Genomic DNA, 18,733 nt, shown 5'->3' on the forward strand with positions numbered 1-18,733 from the left:
AGAGGCAGCCCTTTACTAAGACCCATGTCTCCCCATCATAATTTTAACAGACAATCCTTAATTAAGCGTATCGCTGCATGAAACCAGTGCCAGGCATTGTGTGCCCTTGTAACAGTGCTGCCTTTACACATATGCTTGTGCTAGTAGGTTGCCTGGCAGATGAAGTGTAAGAAGTCAAACCGTTTACGAATGGTATGAGAACTTACCTGGGGTCTACGATGCCCCAGCTGCCCCCTCATCTGTGCTGCTTCCTCCCCTGCTCCCATAAGCTCCTGCACTGCGTTAAGCCCTGCTCTGCTGACCCTCTCGGCCAAAAAAACCCATACCACCATACCTCCCTTCTTCTCCACTTGCGTCCCTTCTTCTCATCTTGCGTCTCTTCTTCTTACGTTCTCATCGTGCCTCCCTTCTTCTCCACTTGCGTCCCTTCTTCTCATCTTGCGTCTCTTCTTCTTACGTTCTCATCGTGCCTCCCTTCTTCTCCACTTGCGTCCCTTCTTCTCATCTTGCGTCTCTTCTTCTTACGTTCTCATCATGCCTCCCTTCTTCTTGCTCCTCATGACCTTTCCGCCATTATTCTCGCTGTGCATAAAATTCTCATGACTTCTCTTCTTCTCAATCCTCATGACCTCACCACTCTTCTTCTTACTTCTTCTCTTCTTTTTTTTTTTTTTTTCTCACTCCAAATCCTTCATCTCTTGAGCTTCTTCTCTTCTCCCTTATGAACATGTTAATCTGTTATACTTTGTCTGAGAATCTCTGTGATTTAACTAATGGTAATTAAAATTTTTATGTCTTCTTTTTTCCCCCCCAGATTTATATTACCACAAAACAGCTGTCTTTTTTCCCTGTTGTAAACTTCTTATTTCTGATTGCTCAACTTCCAAAGCTACAATACAACAAGAATCTCGGTACTGTACCCTGTCGCCAGTATTCTTTATGCCCAAAGTGGGACATCTTGGGGGTGGGGGTTGTTTGTTTTTTGAGGATAATAAGGTTTTTTTTCATTTAACAAGTCCAAAAAGTTTTATTTTCATTAGTTTATTCAGAAACAAGTGAACTGCAGCTTGAAATACATTACTGCGGAGCTCTGTGTTACGAGTACACATTATGCATTGCCATGAGCTTTATAGATGTGGAGCTCTGTGATATCCTTATATATTAGAAACATAATCCTGAGGGTTTTTGCTGTGGAGCTCTGTGACACACTCATACATGATGCATATTACTGTGACGGTTACGATTATTGCTGCGGTGCCCCGCAATTAACTTATACACTCTACTTACTCCAAGTCACTTTATAAATATGGGGTTTCAAACAAAACGGTCTCCATAGAAGCTGAGATCTGAGAAGTTTATAGCAGATTTGAGTTTTATTGCATTGGAGCGCTTTACCATAAGTTTAATTTATGTGGAGTTCAGTCTCACTAATATGCATCTCCCATTACTGTAAGATTTACCGTTGTGGAGCTCTGTGATAACTCAACATTCTAAACACATTGAAAAAGGAGCAACGATGTAAAAAAACAGGATATGTTTGGGGATGGTTGAAATATTGACAGAATTGTGTTGTTTCGTTGCTAGGAATGACCTGTCGGAAACCAGCAGACCCGGTGGATTGGCCGCCTCTAGTTTTGGGCATGCTAACTCTGCTTAAACAGTTTCATTCTCGCTACACCGAACAGTTCCTTGCCCTCATAGGGCAGTTTATCCGTTCTTCTATGGAACAAACTACGAGGTAAGTGCGTGAAGGATGCAGTACGGACTTCAACAGCAATGTATCAAGATTTCCAAATAGCTTAGAAGAAAGAACATGTCAGATATAGATAAACTGACTGAATGTAACGTGCCAACATATTCACATTGGCACTGGCTATTTTCTGTCTGCAGTAAAACCCGTTTAGGATGAAAAGACCCACTAGGATGAGGAACCCAGGGACAGGCTTTTGTTTATTTTATTTACTCACTAGCACTTTGAGAATCACCCTAGATGGTATAGGGTAGTATTGGAACCAAGCTTACAGTGCCCAAGAAAGCCGTGATCATGTTCAAAGCTCGACAACTGTGTCTTGTTTTAATCTATCATTCCAGCCAGAAGATCCCTGAAATGCCAGCAGATGTCATAGGTGCACTTATGTTCCTTGAAGATTACGTTCACTTTGCCAATTTGCCTCGAAGGGTAAGTAAATGAATCTGAAATGTGTGTACTTATTCGTTTTGTAAAGATAAATAAGTAATAACACAGAGATTTGAACAGAGCAGCTGATAATGAAATACACATTAATCATGGCATTACTGATTCACATTATTAATGAGAACAGCAAGAGAAACAAACTAAAAGATGGTAACGGAGAACTTTTTTTTTTTTTTTTTTTGTATAAAACATGAAACCGTTTATTGATGGATTACAGCAGGAACTTCAAATGAAACATTTTTTTTCAAGATAAGATGATGTATGAACTAAAACATATCATACTCTAAATATAATTATTTAAAGTTCTGCTCTGTTTTTGTCAGGAGTTCCATTGAGATAGTAAGTTAACCTGACACTGCCCTGTAAGCACACTAATAAAATGTGCAGGGCTCCTGTAGATTGTGGGTAGGCAATCTGCACTTCTAATTTGACTATATCTCAAGTCAAACTACAGTGCATGCATCATAGGAATTGTAGTCCGCAGCAAATGTGACAGTAGACTGTCTATTCTTGTAGATCAAAGTACAATCCCCTTTTATCTCTCTGGGTACACAAAATATCACTGGCATGAGCTCCATTTATACATTCAGTATGGGAAGACTTGAGCAAAACAGTAAATGCTTCTGAATTACAAAATATAACTTCTGAAAAGTACAGCAATGTTTCCCAAAGGAACAAATCTATAATTTAAACACATTATTATATATATTTTTTTCAATAACAGAGAACTTTTTAAGGGAATAAAGCAAGTGATTCATAGCTTCTCGGAGAATGTAGGAGGACTCGCAACATAATCGAACCAACACAAAATAAAATAAATGTAAAAGAAACATCTGGAATGAATTAATAGTGCTAAACCCCATACAGGATTATTCACTAAGGTTGAAGTGGTGAATTGCAAGTTAGAGACTAAAACAACCAAACTGGAAACATTCTCTGAGTCCGCTATGTTTTCAGTTTGAAACCTGAAATTTGAAATTCACCTAGAATTCCTGGCAGTGCACCCATAATGAATAACCAACTAGATAAAAAAAGATTACAGTATATGGACTCAAATTGGGATCGTGTCATATTTAAATTAGTATAAGCCTAAGATGTATTAATTAGAAAGCAAATCTTTAATGAAGTATATAACGACACAGGCAAAAAGGCATTAGTAATATCCACATACCAAAGTCATATCTCTCTCTCACTATACATAATCACAGAAATGTGTCTTGCTAAAAGGTTGATTTTCACTTAAAGGGACACTCCAGGCACCCAGACCACTTCTGCCCATTGGAATGGTCTGGGTGCCAACTCCCACTACTCTTAACCATGCAAGTGTAATTATTGCAGTTTTTTTAAAACTACAATAATTACCTTGCAGGGTTAATTCCACCTCTAGTGGCTGTCTACTAAAAAGCCACTAGAGGGCACTTCTGTGTCCCTAGCACAGGAAACCTGTGCTAGAGCGTCGCTGGATGTCCTCGCGCTATGTGAGGACCTCCAGCGTCACTCATTTGCCCATAGGAAAGCATTTTCAATGCTTTCCTATGGGGAGCTCTAATGCGATGCTGCGCATTAGGTCTCCCCAGCTGGCCGGCGGGCGGGATCAGTCTTGCCCACCGGCCGATGCAATCACTGGCGGAGGAAGAAGCAGCGACATGGGACATTGTCGCTGCCTCTGGTAAATCACTGAAGGGGTTTTCACCCCTTCAGCAACCAGGGATTGGGGGGTGGGAGGGAGAGGGGACCTGCAGTGCCAGGAAAACGGATTGTTTTCCTGGCACTGGAGTTTCCCTTTAAGTCTTTTTAAATGTTTTTTTTTTTTTTTCAATCAAGTACCCACTCTGCTTTGTATGTGACATGGCTGCTTACGTCTTGGCACATGGGTATGAGATGGGGATAAACTAAACTGGATTCTCTGTCTTTGGTGCTGCCACATTTTTGATCCTGATCTTTATTTGCTTTCAGTTTTACTTTCCAGGAGTCATACCACTATATGGTATCACGGTATAATGAGATGCCATAGGTATTATTTGTGCACTGCAAAATACGCTGCCTGTTCCCATCAGTTTACACAAGCAGCTCCAGCTCCACAAAAAACAATCTTTTCTAAAAGACAAAGTAGTCCTAACATGTGTCCTGTATCTTTTGGTGTTAAAAGGAAACTTTAGCCACAGTAACCATTTCATCTAACCGAATGCGTTCTGGTACTTGGAGTCCTCTGACGCAGGTCCTCAATTCAGTGTAAAACCATTTTTGTGCACTTTATGGAGGTATGGCTATCCACCATTGGAGGTACGGCTATCCACCATTGGAGGTACGGCTATCCACCATTGGAGGTACGGCTATCCACCATTGGTGGTACGGCTATCCACCATTGGAGGTACGGCTATCCACCATTGGAGGTACGGCTATCCACCATTGGAGGTACGGCTATCCACCATTGGAGGTACGGCTATCCACCATTGGAGGTACGGCTATCCACCATTGGCGGTACGGCTATCCACCATTGGAGGTACGGCTATCCACCATTGGAGGTACGGCTATCCACCATTAGAGGTACGGCTATCCACCATTGGAGGTACGGCTATCCACCATTGGAGGTACGGCTATCCACCATTGGAGGTACGGCTATCCACCATTGGAGGTACGGCTATCCACCATTGGAGGTACGGCTATCCACCATTGTAGGTACGGCTATCCACCATTGGAGGTATGGCTATCCACCATTGGAGGTATGGCTATCCACCATTGGAGGTATGGCTATCCACCATTGGAGGTATGGCTATCCACCATTGGAGGTATGGTTATCCACCATTGGAGGTATGGCTATCCACCATCGGAGGTACGGCTATCCGCCATCGGAGGTACGGCTAAGAGATTACATACTGACCGTTTAGTCATATCAAGTCATTCCAGTACTGCGTGCTTTTAACGCAGTCAGCCACTCATTGCTGCTCAAGGGACTCTTGTTTAACATCAAAACCTTAAGAACGTTTAAAACGGAAGGACAGGGCCAGGGGGACTCCAGACACTATTATCACATCAGTTACAGTGATTAGTGTCCCTTTTAATTAAATTCCAACACCGTTCTTCCTACATAATCTGTCTTTCTGAAAAACGCAATAGTTATAATGTCCAATTTGAATTCTGCAGGGTGTAAAATGGTTGAAGTCTAGTCCTTTTTAATTCTGCGGGCCGTATTTGCCAGTGAATTTTGAGTGTTCTAGCAACAGCTGGGCAGCCATGGCTTTGCATCCCCTGTGCTGCACCTCTTTCATTAATTATCAAATCCTATTACCTATAGCAGGCGTAGGCAACCTTCGGCACTCCAGATATTGTGAATTACATCTCCCTTGGTGCTTTCCCAGCATTATGGGTGTCAGAGCATTATGGGAGATGTAGTCCACAACACTTGGAGTGCGGAAGGTTGCCTGCCCCTGACCTATAGCTTGTATTTCCCCCCTGAGACCTGCCGTTTAATGTTGCATTTTACACTCTTCCTGTTTTGTTTTTTTCAGGTTGTCGAAGCACATGTGCCTAATTTAATTTTTGATGAGTTTAGGACCATCCTGTGAGCATCATTTGGTTTTAGAAGAACACCCGTTTCCAAGACCCCAGAAGTAAAGCTGTGTCTCATTGGGAGTTGTGATTATATGACATCTCTTTGGAATGTTACGTTAGTGACTGTTCCGACATGATCTATACTGCCCTCTAGCAGCTATACGTAGTGCTACAGTTATACTATAGCTGACACAGATCCATTAGGGCACGTGGAGAGTAGCATTTATCATGACTTTTCTCATGTTTAGTGTAGGTGTTACATAAAAACCTTAATGAACTAAATATATCAAATATAAAAACATTTCCATAATACAAATTAAAATGTAATAACTTTGTCTTCAGTTGTTTTGGTTATACTACTTGTATAAAGTCATTTGAACTGCCATTTTACCAAGTATCCATGTAAATCTTGTATAGGGACCACTGTGTGCTTCATAGTGGGCCAGCACTATCAAAAGGCAAATAAGACATTTATGTAGAGTATTAACACAAAGGTGGTGCTGTGTAGCCCCATAAGCTGGTAGACAGATGGAAAGATCTCCCTCACTGAGAAACCAGAGTCATTCAGTAGTATTGGACTGGAGGGAGCATTCACAGTGACCTGCACACACCAGAGATGCAGACTACAAGCTCCCTTCAAAGGATCATGGGATACCTCCGCCTGGACCACTAGAGATCCTATCACATTCCCCTTCCTGATGGAAGGAATGGCTAATTACAAAAATTGTGTGGTGAGGCTGGAAGTACAACACCTCCTACAGCCATTCTCCATTCACAACAAGTCCACACCTACCACACATACGGTCTTCCCATTCACATAACTCTACACACAAAGAATCAAGAGAGTTCAGTGATTGCAATGACAATAGTTGGGAAAATTCAGCAAATGGGATGGCAGCTGTGAAGACCAGGAAATAAGGAGTTCATGAATTAGGAATTTCGAATTGCCTCCATATTTGATCCCTCACTGATTTTCTTTTGCTGTCCATATGAGTGACAAAAAAATCTAGTCAAGGTTTATGCAAACCAAACTACATAATTTATCATGGTAGATTTTTTTTCTCCTGCCGGCACTATAACCATTTCCTCTTATTGAATTGGTTATAGAGCCAGGAGTCCACTTGCCTTGTCTCACCATCTCACCATTCAGTTTTAAACCACTTGAGTAATGTAAGTCTTTGAATGAGGATCCTGGGTTCCCATAGCCTTGCTCTCTCCCCCTAACCCCCCCCCCCCCCCCCCCCCTCTCCATTGGAGGTATGTATAAGGCAGAGATTACTAACTTCCTTGTAGCCATAATGATTCATACCTGCAATGGCACTGTGATAGGATCAGCGGTCAGCTGACACTCTAAGCCTGGGCTGAACTTTAAGCCGACTGCAATCTAATAGTCAACCGTAGATGGCAGACTTGTAGCAACAGCAAAAAAGCAGGCACTCGCAGTATGAGCTGAACCCAAAACTAGGACATTTTGCATACTTGCAGTGCGAGTCTAATGTGAGTGGGGGCTTGTGCGTTCAGTCTCTGGAAAGATTTTCAAGTAGTTTTAAATGATGTCCAAACTGGAGCCAGCAGCATGAGAAAGTATGCACAGTGTTATATAGGAAGCATGAGGGGCCACAATTCATACGCATTGTGAAGTTTTCATGCCAGGGGGCCAGACGATCTTGGCATTGCCCCCTTATTTAGGTGAATAGCAGGTACAATTAGCAGAATACTCTGGCAGAGGACCAAACGACATGCTCCGAAAACTAAAAAGGTAAAAAAACCAAGTATTTATATTAATGTATATTATAATATTTTATTAAATATTCTGTCCCCAGCTTGCATAATGCAAGGTGCTATAGGTGTTAATGTGCAAAGCATATTACTCACTGGAAGAAGCAGTGCCTCTCACTGCATTGTTCTGTATGTCTGTGACAATGTATTATAACCTTCTGTGCCAGTATATATGTGTATGTGAGATTGGGGACATTACAGCCAAGCTGATAAGGTGGTAATTTGTGTGAACATGGCTACCAAAAAGGTAGATCACATGTCACTCGTGTTTAGTCACCCACTGCTATAAGCCAGTCACAGCCAAGCATTGCTGCACAGGCTAATGCTCCCTCATTAGCCCAAGAAGCACAGAGGGGATGGGTTGCTGGGGGCTCTTGTTTATTATTAAAATATTAAAAAATGTTTAATTCTGAATTGAATGACCGTACCAGTGGACCCAAGACCACCTCAATAACATCAAGAAGTTATGGCACCTACAGTGTCCCTTAAGGGTGTGGCGTTAATTGAGAACTAAGTGGAACATAATGAGTCCAATTTTAGAATGTCTATTTTAATTGTGGTTGAAAATAGAGAAGAAATCATGAATACTACTGGTGGCACAGAGTCACACCTCTGGAGAGAAATCATCTTCATAAAGATGTTACCAAAACCTAGAACCCAAAACGAGATTGTCAGAATGGCAAGAGATCCCCCAAGTCCTAAACTATGGGGAAGAACGTGCCAAGTTTTGTCTAGTCAACAGAAGCTTCCTGGTAAATCTATTTTACCTAGTTCCACTCAGTGCTGCAAATCAGGTCAAAGCCCCTAATCTCAATATCCGCATGTTTTCATGTAACGTTACTCACATTACATACTTTATGCTGGAACCTGCTTAGGTAGGTTTTAGTGCATCAACAGTATGATGTGAGTTTACGTTCAGCTTTATTCGGAATTGTTGGTGAATCAAAGTGAATTCAAATTTATAGCCAAAATTGACGAATTGGTAAACTTCTCCCAAGGTAGGTGTGCATCCAAATCTGCTATTTTGGTTTTAAATTTCAAATTTGAAATTCGTGTCCTGTGCTATCTGGTACCAAGACATTAGCAGCAGAACCTTTAAGTCCTGCAAGTTGTGAGGTATTGTTCCTGCACAGATGCTCAAATGGATTGAGATCTGGAAATTTGGAGGCCATGGCTACACCTCGAACTCTTTGTCATGCTCTTGAACCTATTCTTGAACAATGTTCTGCAGTGTGGAAAGGTGCACTATCCTGCTGAAAGAGGTCACTACCATCATGTAACACTCTTGGTTGCTGTGAAGGGTGTATGTGGTCTGCAACAATCTCTAGGCAGGTGCTATGTGTTAAAGTGACATCCAATAGGTGAATGCCAGGACCCAGCAGGTTTACTCCGTTCCATACGAAGCAAACTGCGTGATCTGACACAATTTTATCATGGCCAGCATTACATTTTTTCAGCAATTTAAGCTATAGTAGCTCATCTTTGTGATCCGACCAGACAGGCAAAGCCTTCACTCCCCATGTGCATCAATGAGTCTTGGGCGCCCATGACACTGGTTCCTTGGTTGTTCTTCCTTGCACCACTTTTGGTAGGTAATAACCACTGCAAAAGGGGAACATTCAAAAAGACTTCACATTTTGGAGATACTCTGACCCAGTCGTATGACAAGGGCCAACTAGTGATGGGTAAAGTCAGTCAGATCTTTTCGCTTGCCCATTTTCCCTTCCTTTTAACACATGGAATTCAAAAACCGACTGTTCATTTGCTGCCTAAAATCGCCCACCCCTTGACAGGAGCCATTGTAACGATATAATCAATGTTTTTCACTTCACCTGTCAGCGGTTTTAATAATGTGACTGATCAGTGTATAAAGGAAAAAAATAAAATAAGACGAGAAAAAATACCCTTAGTCTATTATTTATAAAGCGCCAGCAAATTGCATAGCGCTGGGTGGACTAACAGACATGTAATTGTAACCAGACAAGTTTAACGCACAGGAACAGAGGGATTGAAGGCCCTGCTCAATGAGCTTACATGCTAGAGGGAGTGGGGTAAAATGACACAAAAGGGAAGGGAAGGGTAGAAAAGTAGATTAGTAGAATAGTATTCACTGAGGACTTGGTGTGCATTCAGCCATATACATACATCTCTGTATAGTCTCTATGGTCTTCCTTGCTTCACTCCCCCCACAGTACAGTGACATCACCTGACCAACTAACTGTCCGTTTTCATGCACCGTCTGACCCAAGGTGGACATAAATGGCTGATGCATCCTGTCACACTAAAGGCAGGGACGAGTTTTTCTAGAAAAAAAGTTACCTGTGCACTATCCCAATTCCCTACGTACATCTAAATAAAAATAACAGGAGGTTTTTTTAGTATCACTCCAATGGGCGTTCAAGTGGAAGCTCACCTACCACATCCTGGCAAGACCTCTTAACCCCTTAAGGACACATAACGTCCATTTAAATGGCCACATAGCTGTAATGGAGACTGGTTAGTGACCTCACACAGCATTAATAGAGGCTGGCTAGTGACCTCACACAGCAATGATGGAGGCTGACTAGTGACCTTACAATGCAGCAATGAAGGCTAGTTAGTGATCTCACGCAACAACAATAGGGTCTGGTTAATGACCTCACACAGCAATAGCGGAGGCTGGCTAGTGACCTCACATAGCAGTAATTGCGGCTGATTAGTGAACACACAGAGCAGTAATGAAGGCTTACTAGTGAACTCAGAGCAGTAATGGAGGCTTACTAGTGAACTCACACAGCAGTAATGGAGGCTGATTAGTGACCTCACACAGCAGTGACAGAGACTGGTTAACCTCACACAGCAGTGACAGAGACTGGTTAGTGACCTCACACAGCAGTGACAGAGACTGGTTAGTGACCTCACACAGCAGTAATGGAGGCTGATTAGTGACCTCTCACAGCAGCTGGTTAGTGGCCTCTGCAGTAATTAAGGCCTGCTAGTGATCTCACACAGCAGAAGTGACCTCACACAGCAGTGATGGAAGCTGGCTAGTGACCTCACACTGCAGTAATGGAAACTGATTAGTGACCTCACACAACAGTGATGGAAGCTGGTTAGTGGCCTCTGCAGTAATTGAGGCTGATTAGTGACCTCACACAGCTGTAATGGATCCTGACTAGTAACCTCACACAGCAGTTATGAAAGATGACTAGTGACCTCACACAGCAATAATGGAGACTGATTAGTGACCACACACAGCAGTATTTGGAGGCTGGTAAGTGACCTCACACACCAGTGACAGAGACCGGTTAGTGACCTTACACAGCAGGAATGGAGGATGGTGAGTGATCTCACACAACAGTGATGGAGGCTGGTTAGTGGCCTCTGCAGTAATTGAGGTTGACAACCTCACACAGCAGTGATAGAAGCTCGTTAGTGACCTCATACAGCAGTAATAAATTCTGGTTAGTGACCTCACACAGCAGTAATGAAAGCTGGTTAGTGACCTCACACAGGAGATTCACCTTACACAGTAAGTTACCTCAGTAAGAGAGTCTTCATCATCCTGGCAGTAATCACACAGAGAAACAGAGCTGGAACTGGAGCATACACTGAGATGAGTAGAGACAGAGTGACACTATGTGGATACATTGTGAGGTGAGTGGTTGTTATGTGAAAGCCCATGGATACACTGTGAGGTGAGTGGTTGTTATGTGAAAGCCTATGGATACATTGTGAGGTGAGTGGTTGTTATGTGAAAGCCTATGGATACATTGTGAGGTGAGTGGTTGTAATGTGAAAGCCTATGGATACATTGTGAGGTGAGTGGTTGTTATGTGAAAGCCCATGGATACATTGTGAGGTGAGTGGTTGTAATGTGAAAGCCTATGGATACATTGTGAGGTGAGTGGTTGTTATGTGAGAGCCTAGGGATACATTGTGAGATGGGTGGTTGTCATGTGAAAGCCTATGGATACATTGTGAGGTGAGTGGTTGTTATGTGAAAGCCTATGGATACATTGTGAGGTGAGTGGTTGTTATGTGAGAGCCTATGGATACATTGTGAGGTGAGTGGTTGTTATGTGAAAGCCTATGGATACATTGTGAGGTGAGTGGTTGTTATGTGAGAGCCTAGGGATACATTGTGAGATGGGTGGTTGTTATGTGAAAGCCTATGGATACATTGTGAGGTGAGTGGTTGTTATGTGAAAGCCTATGGATACATTGTGAGGTGAGTGGTTGTTATGTGAAAGCCTATGGATACATTGTGAGGTGAGTGGTTGTTATGTGAGAGCCTAGGGATACATTGTGAGATGGGTGGTTGTTATGTGAAAGCCTATGGATACATTGTGAGGTGAGTGGTTGTTATGTGAGAGCCTATGGATACATTGTGAGGTGAGTGGTTGTTATGTGAAAGCCCATGGATACACTGTGAGGTGAGTGGTTGTTATGTGAAAGCCTATGGATACATTGTGAGGTGAGTGGTTGTTATGTGAAAGCCTATGGATACATTGTGAGGTGAGTGGTTGTAATGTGAAAGCCTATGGATACATTGTGAGGTGAGTGGTTGTTATGTGAAAGCCCATGGATACATTGTGAGGTGAGTGGTTGTAATGTGAAAGCCTATGGATACATTGTGAGGTGAGTGGTTGTTATGCGAGAGCCTAGGGATACATTGTGAGATGGGTGGTTGTTATGTGAAAGCCTATGGATACATTGTGAGGTGAGTGGTTGTTATGTGAAAGCCTATGGATACATTGTGAGGTGAGTGGTTGTTATGTGAGAGCCTATGGATACATTGTGAGGTGAGTGGTTGTTATGTGAAAGCCTATGGATACATTGTGAGGTGAGTGGTTGTTATGTGAGAGCCTAGGGATACATTGTGAGATGGGTGGTTGTTATGTGAAAGCCTATGGATACATTGTGAGGTGAGTGGTTGTTATGTGAAAGCCTATGGATACATTGTGAGGTGAGTGGTTGTTATGTGAGAGCCTATGGATACATTGTGAGGTGAGTGGTTGTTATGTGAAAGCCTATGGATACATTGTGAGGTGAGTGGTTGTTATGTGAGAGCCTAGGGATACATTGTGAGATGGGTGGTTGTTATGTGAAAGCCTAGGGATACATTGTGAGGTGAGTGGTTGTTATGTGAAAGCCTATGGATACACTGTGAGGTGAGTGGTTGCTATGTGAAAGCCTATGGATACATTGTGAGGTGAGTGGTTGTTATGTGAAAGCCTATGGATACATTGTGAGGTGAGTGGTTGTTATGTGAAAGCCTATGGATACACTGTGAGGTGAGTGGTTGTTATGTGAAAGCCTATGGATACACTGTGAGGTGAGTGGTTGCTATGTGAAAGCCTATGGATACATTGTGAGGTGAGTGGTTGTTATGTGAAAGCCTATGGATACATTGTGAGGTGAGTGGTTGTTATGTGAAAGCCTATGGATACACTGTGAGGTGAGTGGTTGTTATGTGAAAGCCTATGGATACATTGTGAGGTGAGTGGTTGTTATGTGAAAGCCTATGGATACATTGTGAGGTGAGTGGTTGTTATGTGAAAGCCTATGGATACATTGTGAGATGGGTGGATGTTATGTGAAAGCCTATGGATACATTGTGAGGTGAGTGGTTGTAATGTGAAAGTTCATGGATACATTGTGAGGTGAGTGGTTGTTATGTGAAAGCCTATGGATACATTGTGAGGTGAGTGGTTGTTATGTGAAAGCCTATGGATACATTGTGAGATGGGTGGTTGTTATGTGAAAGTTCATGGATACATTGTGAGGTGAGTGGTTGTTATGTGAAAGCCTATGGATACACACCTAGGCTTCACCTCACAATGTATCTATAGGCTTTCCAAGCCTATGGATACACTGTGAGGTGAGTGGTTGTTATGTGAAAAACTATGGATACATTGTGAGGTGAGTGGTTGTTATGTGAAAGCCTATGGATACATTGTGAGGTGAGTGGTTGTTATGTGAAAGCATATGGATACATTGTGAGGTGAGTGGTTGTTATGTGAAAAACTATGGATACATTGTGAGGTGAGTGGTTGGAATGTGAAAGCCTATGGATACATTGTGAGGTGAGTGGTTGTTATGTGAAAGCCTATGGATACACTGTGAGGTGAGTGGTTGTTATGTGAAAGCCTATGGATACATTGTGTGGTGAGTGGTTGTTATGTGAAAGCCTATGGATACATTGTGAGGTGAGTGGTTGTTATGTGAAAGCCTATGGATACATTGTGAGGTGAGTGGTTGTTATGTGAAAGCCTATGGATACATTGTGAGATGGGTGGTTGTTATGTGAAAGCCTATGGATACATTGTGAGGTGAGTGGTTGTAATGTGAAAGTTCATGGATACATTGTGAGGTGAGTGGTTGTTATGTGAAAGCCTATTGATACATTGTGAGGTGAGTGGTTGTTATGTGAAAGCCTATGGATACATTGTGAGATGGGTGGTTGTTATGTGAAAGTTCATGGATACATTGTGAGGTGAGTGGTTGTTATGTGAAAGCCTATGGATACATTGTGAGGTGAGTGGTTGTTATGTGAGAGCCTAGGGATACATTGTGAGATGGGTGGTTGTTATGTGAAAGCCTATGGATACATTGTGAGGTGAGTGGTTGTTATGTGAGAGCCTATGGATACATTGTGAGGTGAGTGGTTGTTATGTGAAAGCCCATGGATACACTGTGAGGTGAGTGGTTGTTATGTGAAAGCCTATGGATACATTGTGAGGTGAGTGGTTGTTATGTGAAAGCCTATGGATACATTGTGAGGTGAGTGGTTGTAATGTGAAAGCCTATGGATACATTGTGAGGTGAGTGGTTGTTATGTGAAAGCCCATGGATACATTGTGAGGTGAGTGGTTGTAATGTGAAAGCCTATGGATACATTGTGAGGTGAGTGGTTGTTATGGGAGAGCCTAGGGATACATTGTGAGATGGGTGGTGTTATGTGAAAGCCTATGGATACATTGTGAGGTGAGTGGTTGTTATGTGAAAGCCTATGGATACATTGTGAGGTGAGTGGTTGTTATGTGAGAGCCTATGGATACATTGTGAGGTGAGTGGTTGTTATGTGAAAGCCTATGGATACATTGTGAGGTGAGTGGTTGTCATGTGAGAGCCTAGGGATACATTGTGAGATGGGTGGTTGTTATGTGAAAGCCAATGGATACATTGTGAGGTGAGTGGTTGTTATGTGAAAGCCTATGGATACATTGTGAGGTGAGTGGTTGTTATGTGAGAGCCTATGGATACATTGTGAGGTGAGTGGTTGTTATGTGAAAGCCTATGGATACATTGTGAGGTGAGTGGTTGTTATGTGAGAGCCTAGGGATACATTGTGAGATGGGTGGTTGTTATGTGAAAGCCTAGGGATACATTGTGAGGTGAGTGGTTGTTATGTGAAAGCCTATGGATACACTGTGAGGTGAGTGGTTGCTATGTGAAAGCCTATGGATACATTGTGAGGTGAGTGGTTGTTATGTGAAAGCCTATGGATACATTGTGAGGTGAGTGGTTGTTATGTGAAAGCCTATGGATACACTGTTGGGTGAGTGGTTGTTATGTGAAAGCCTATGGATACATTGTGAGGTGAGTGGTTGTTATGTGAAAGCCTATGGATACATTGTGAGGTGAGTGGTTGTTATGTGAAAGCCTATGGATACATTGTGAGGTGAGTGGTTGTTATGTGAAAGCCTATGGATACATTGTGAGATGGGTGGTTGTTATGTGAAAGCCTATGGATACATTGTGAGGTGAGTGGTTGTAATGTGAAAGTTCATGGATACATTGTGAGGTGAGTGGTTGTTATGTGAAAGCCTATGGATACATTGTGAGGTGAGTGGTTGTTATGTGAAAGCCTATGGATACATTGTGAGATGGGTGGTTGTTATGTGAAAGCCTATGGATACACACCTAGGCTTCACCTCACAATGTATCTATAGGCTTTCCAAGCCTATGGATACACTGTGAGGTGAGTGGTTGTTATGTGAAAAACTATGGATACATTGTGAGGTGAGTGGTTGTTATGTGAAAGCCTATGGATACATTGTGAGGTGAGTGGTTGTTATGTGAAAGCATATGGATACATTGTGAGGTGAGTGGTTGTTATGTGAAAAACTATGGATACATTGTGAGGTGAGTGGTTGGAATGTGAAAGCCTATGGATACATTGTGAGGTGAGTGGTTGTTATGTGAAAGCCTATGGATACACTGTGAGGTGTGTGGTTGTTATGTGAAAGCCTATGGATACATTGTGTGGTGAGTGGTTGTTATGTGAAAGCCTATGGATACATTGTGAGGTGAGTGGTTGTTATGTGAAAGCCTATGGATACATTGTGAGGTGAGTGGTTGTTATGTGAAAGCCTATGGATACATTGTGAGATAGGTGGTTGTTATGTGAAAGCCTATGGATACATTGTGAGGTGAGTGGTTGTAATGTGAAAGTTCATGGATACATTGTGAGGTGAGTGGTTGTTATGTGAAAGCCTATGGATACATTGTGAGGTGAGTGGTTGTTATGTGAAAGCCTATGGATACATTGTGAGATGGGTGGTTGTTATGTGAAAGTTCATGGATACATTGTGAGGTGAGTGGTTGTTATGTGAAAGCCTATGGATACACACCTAGGCTTCACCTCACAATGTATCTATAGGCTTTCCAAGCCTATGGATACACTGTGAGGTGAGTGGTTGTTATGTGAAAAACTATGGATACATTGTGAGGTGAGTGGTTGTTATGTGAAAGCCTATGGATACATTGTGAGGTGAGTGGTTGTTATGTGAAAGCATATGGATACATTGTGAGGTGAGTGGTTGTTATGTGAAAAACTATGGATACATTGTGAGGTGAGTGGTTGTTATGTGAAAGCCTATGGATACATTGTGAGGTGAGTGGTTGTTATGTGAAAGCCCATGGATACATTGTGAGGTGAGTGGTTGTTATGTGAAAGCCTATGGATACACTGTGAGGGGAGGGTTTGCTATGTGAAAGCCTATGGATACATTGTGAGCTGAGTGGTTGTTATGTGAAAGCCTATGGATACATTGTGAGATGGGTGGTTGTTATGTGAAAGCCTATGGATACATTGTGAGGTGAGTGGTTGTTATGTGAAAGCCTATGGATACATTGTGAGATGGGTGGTTGTTATGTGAAAGCCTATGGATACATTGTGAGATGGGTGGTTGTTATGTGAAAGCCCATAGATACATTGTGACATGGGTGGTTGTTTTGTGACATCTGTAGTACAGATTGATTTTTTTTTCCTTTTTGTAGTGAGGTCATTGTTTTAAATGTTTTTTTTTGGGGGGGGGGCAGTTGGAACAGATGAGGGAAAGGTTGTATTTCATTATCGCTCATCAACTTACAGTTCTAATCAAAATTATTAAATTCCCATTGAAAATCTTATTTATTGTCAAAAAGTACAGATTGTCAGCTGTTTGCAATGATCAAATCAAAGAAAAGCAAATAAAATTCAAAAGTAGCTCAACACAACAAAAACTTCCCCAACTTCAACTGAAAATGCAACTTATGACTTATCCAGTCTCAAAATTATTCAACCTCTTCATGGCAAGCATCTTTAGTATTTAGTAGAACATCCCTTTGCTGTTATGACCTGTTGCAAATGATGTATGGTCAGACACCAGCTTCTGGCAGTGTTTATTAAGGAATCTTAGCCCATTGCTCAAGAGCAGTGGCCTCCAGTTCAGTAATATTCTTAGGTTTGCGTGCTGCACCACCTTCTTTAAACCCCACCAGAGGTTCAAGTGAGGTTCAAGTCAGGTAACTGTGACAGCCACTGTAGAATTTTCCAGGACTTCTGCCTTGGTGAAATTTACGGTGTGCTTGGGATCATTGTCTTGTTGAAAGGTCCAATAACGCCCAAGCTTCAGCTTCTTCACAGACAGGGTGACATTTTCTCCCAGGATTTACTGATACTTCAATTAATCCACACAGGTTTTCACTGTCAGAGAATGCAAAGCTGCCCCAGAGCATCACCTAGCCACCACCATGCTTAACTGTAGGCAGTTCTTCTTCCTCCAGACATACCACTGATCCATTGGGCCGAAAAGTTCCAGTTTTGTTTCATCTCTCCACAGAACATAATCCTAAATCCATAATCCTAAATCCTAAAACTTCTGTGGTTTATTTATATAATTTTGAGCATATTGGAGCAGACTTTTCTTTTGTGCCAGTAGTAGTGTTCATCTTGGAGTTCTGGCATGGAAGTCTGCCTTTAGTATATACCTTACCGTGTTCACTGAAACCTCAGTGCCTGTTGCCATCAAGTCTTGCTGCAGTTCTTTTGCAGTAATTCAAGGGTTTTTCACAACCTGTCTTCTCAGAAATCTGGTGGTGGCCACTGATAGCTTCCTTTTTCTGCCCAGTCTATGTACTGTAACTACTGTTCCTTCAACTGTGAGCTTGCGGACTACGCTTCCAACTTAATCTATAGGAACATTCAGTGCCTTTGCTATCTTTTTGTATCCTGTTTGTGAAGGACGATGAACTCTTCTCTTAACTTTGTTGACCATTCTTTTGACTTAGCCATATTTCTAACATGCAGTCAAACATGAAACTCAACAAACCCCTAACCAGTTCAGGTATTTCAAGTGTTCCAGCTCAAGCACACTTGAAGCCCTGGATTTACACCTGTTTTGCCTATTTGTGCTGTTGTGAGGGATTCTATACAGGTGGTTGAATAATTTTGAGACTGGAGAAGTCATCAAATTTGACCACTTGTAGCATCCATTGTGTTGAGCTATTTCAATTGCTTTTTTTTTTTTTTTTATTGGTTAATGGCAAACAGCTGAAAGTCTGTAAATTCTGACAATAATCCAGATTTTCATTGGGGTTGAATAATTTTAATTACTTCTCTATATGCTGTTAAGGCAGAGATTTCACAACTAGTCTGTAACATTCATTACCTCAGAGCTCCACTATAATGACCATAAATTAAGTAGTGGAGATCCAAAAAGATTGTAATGACTGCACACTCATGATGTCATAACTAAACTAATTACTGTGAAGCATACCTCCTTGGGGTGGCAGGGAGGAGACAGAATTGTAGTCTGCTATTCCATTGGGTGCAGACCACAGAATACTTAATGTATGGCAGGTAGTACCCTGAAGGGGGCCTGGCAGGCAGTTTGTATTATTCTTTTAGCCCTGCAGCAGGCAAGCACCAGGACTACCATGGTGGGAGGCATTAGAATT

At 42.1% G+C, this 18,733-nt stretch overlaps 1 protein-coding gene across 1 annotated transcript in view; it reads left to right on the plus strand.

The window, feature by feature from the left end:
• WASHC5 (WASH complex subunit 5) overlaps positions 1 to 6,878 on the plus strand; it is a 38,019-nt gene extending 31,141 nt beyond the window's left edge. The window contains exons 26-29 of the mRNA XM_063451070.1: positions 815 to 911; positions 1,585 to 1,738; positions 2,092 to 2,179; positions 5,704 to 6,878. Coding sequence (XP_063307140.1) covers positions 815 to 911; positions 1,585 to 1,738; positions 2,092 to 2,179; positions 5,704 to 5,760 — 396 coding nt within the window. The 3' untranslated portion in view covers positions 5,761 to 6,878. The remainder of the gene's footprint in view (positions 1 to 814; positions 912 to 1,584; positions 1,739 to 2,091; positions 2,180 to 5,703) is intronic.
• The last annotated feature ends 11,855 nt before the right edge of the window (positions 6,879 to 18,733 follow it).

The sequence above is a fragment of the Pelobates fuscus genome, chromosome 4 (assembly GCF_036172605.1).
Source record: "Pelobates fuscus isolate aPelFus1 chromosome 4, aPelFus1.pri, whole genome shotgun sequence".
Taxonomy (NCBI): Eukaryota; Metazoa; Chordata; class Amphibia; order Anura; family Pelobatidae; genus Pelobates; species Pelobates fuscus.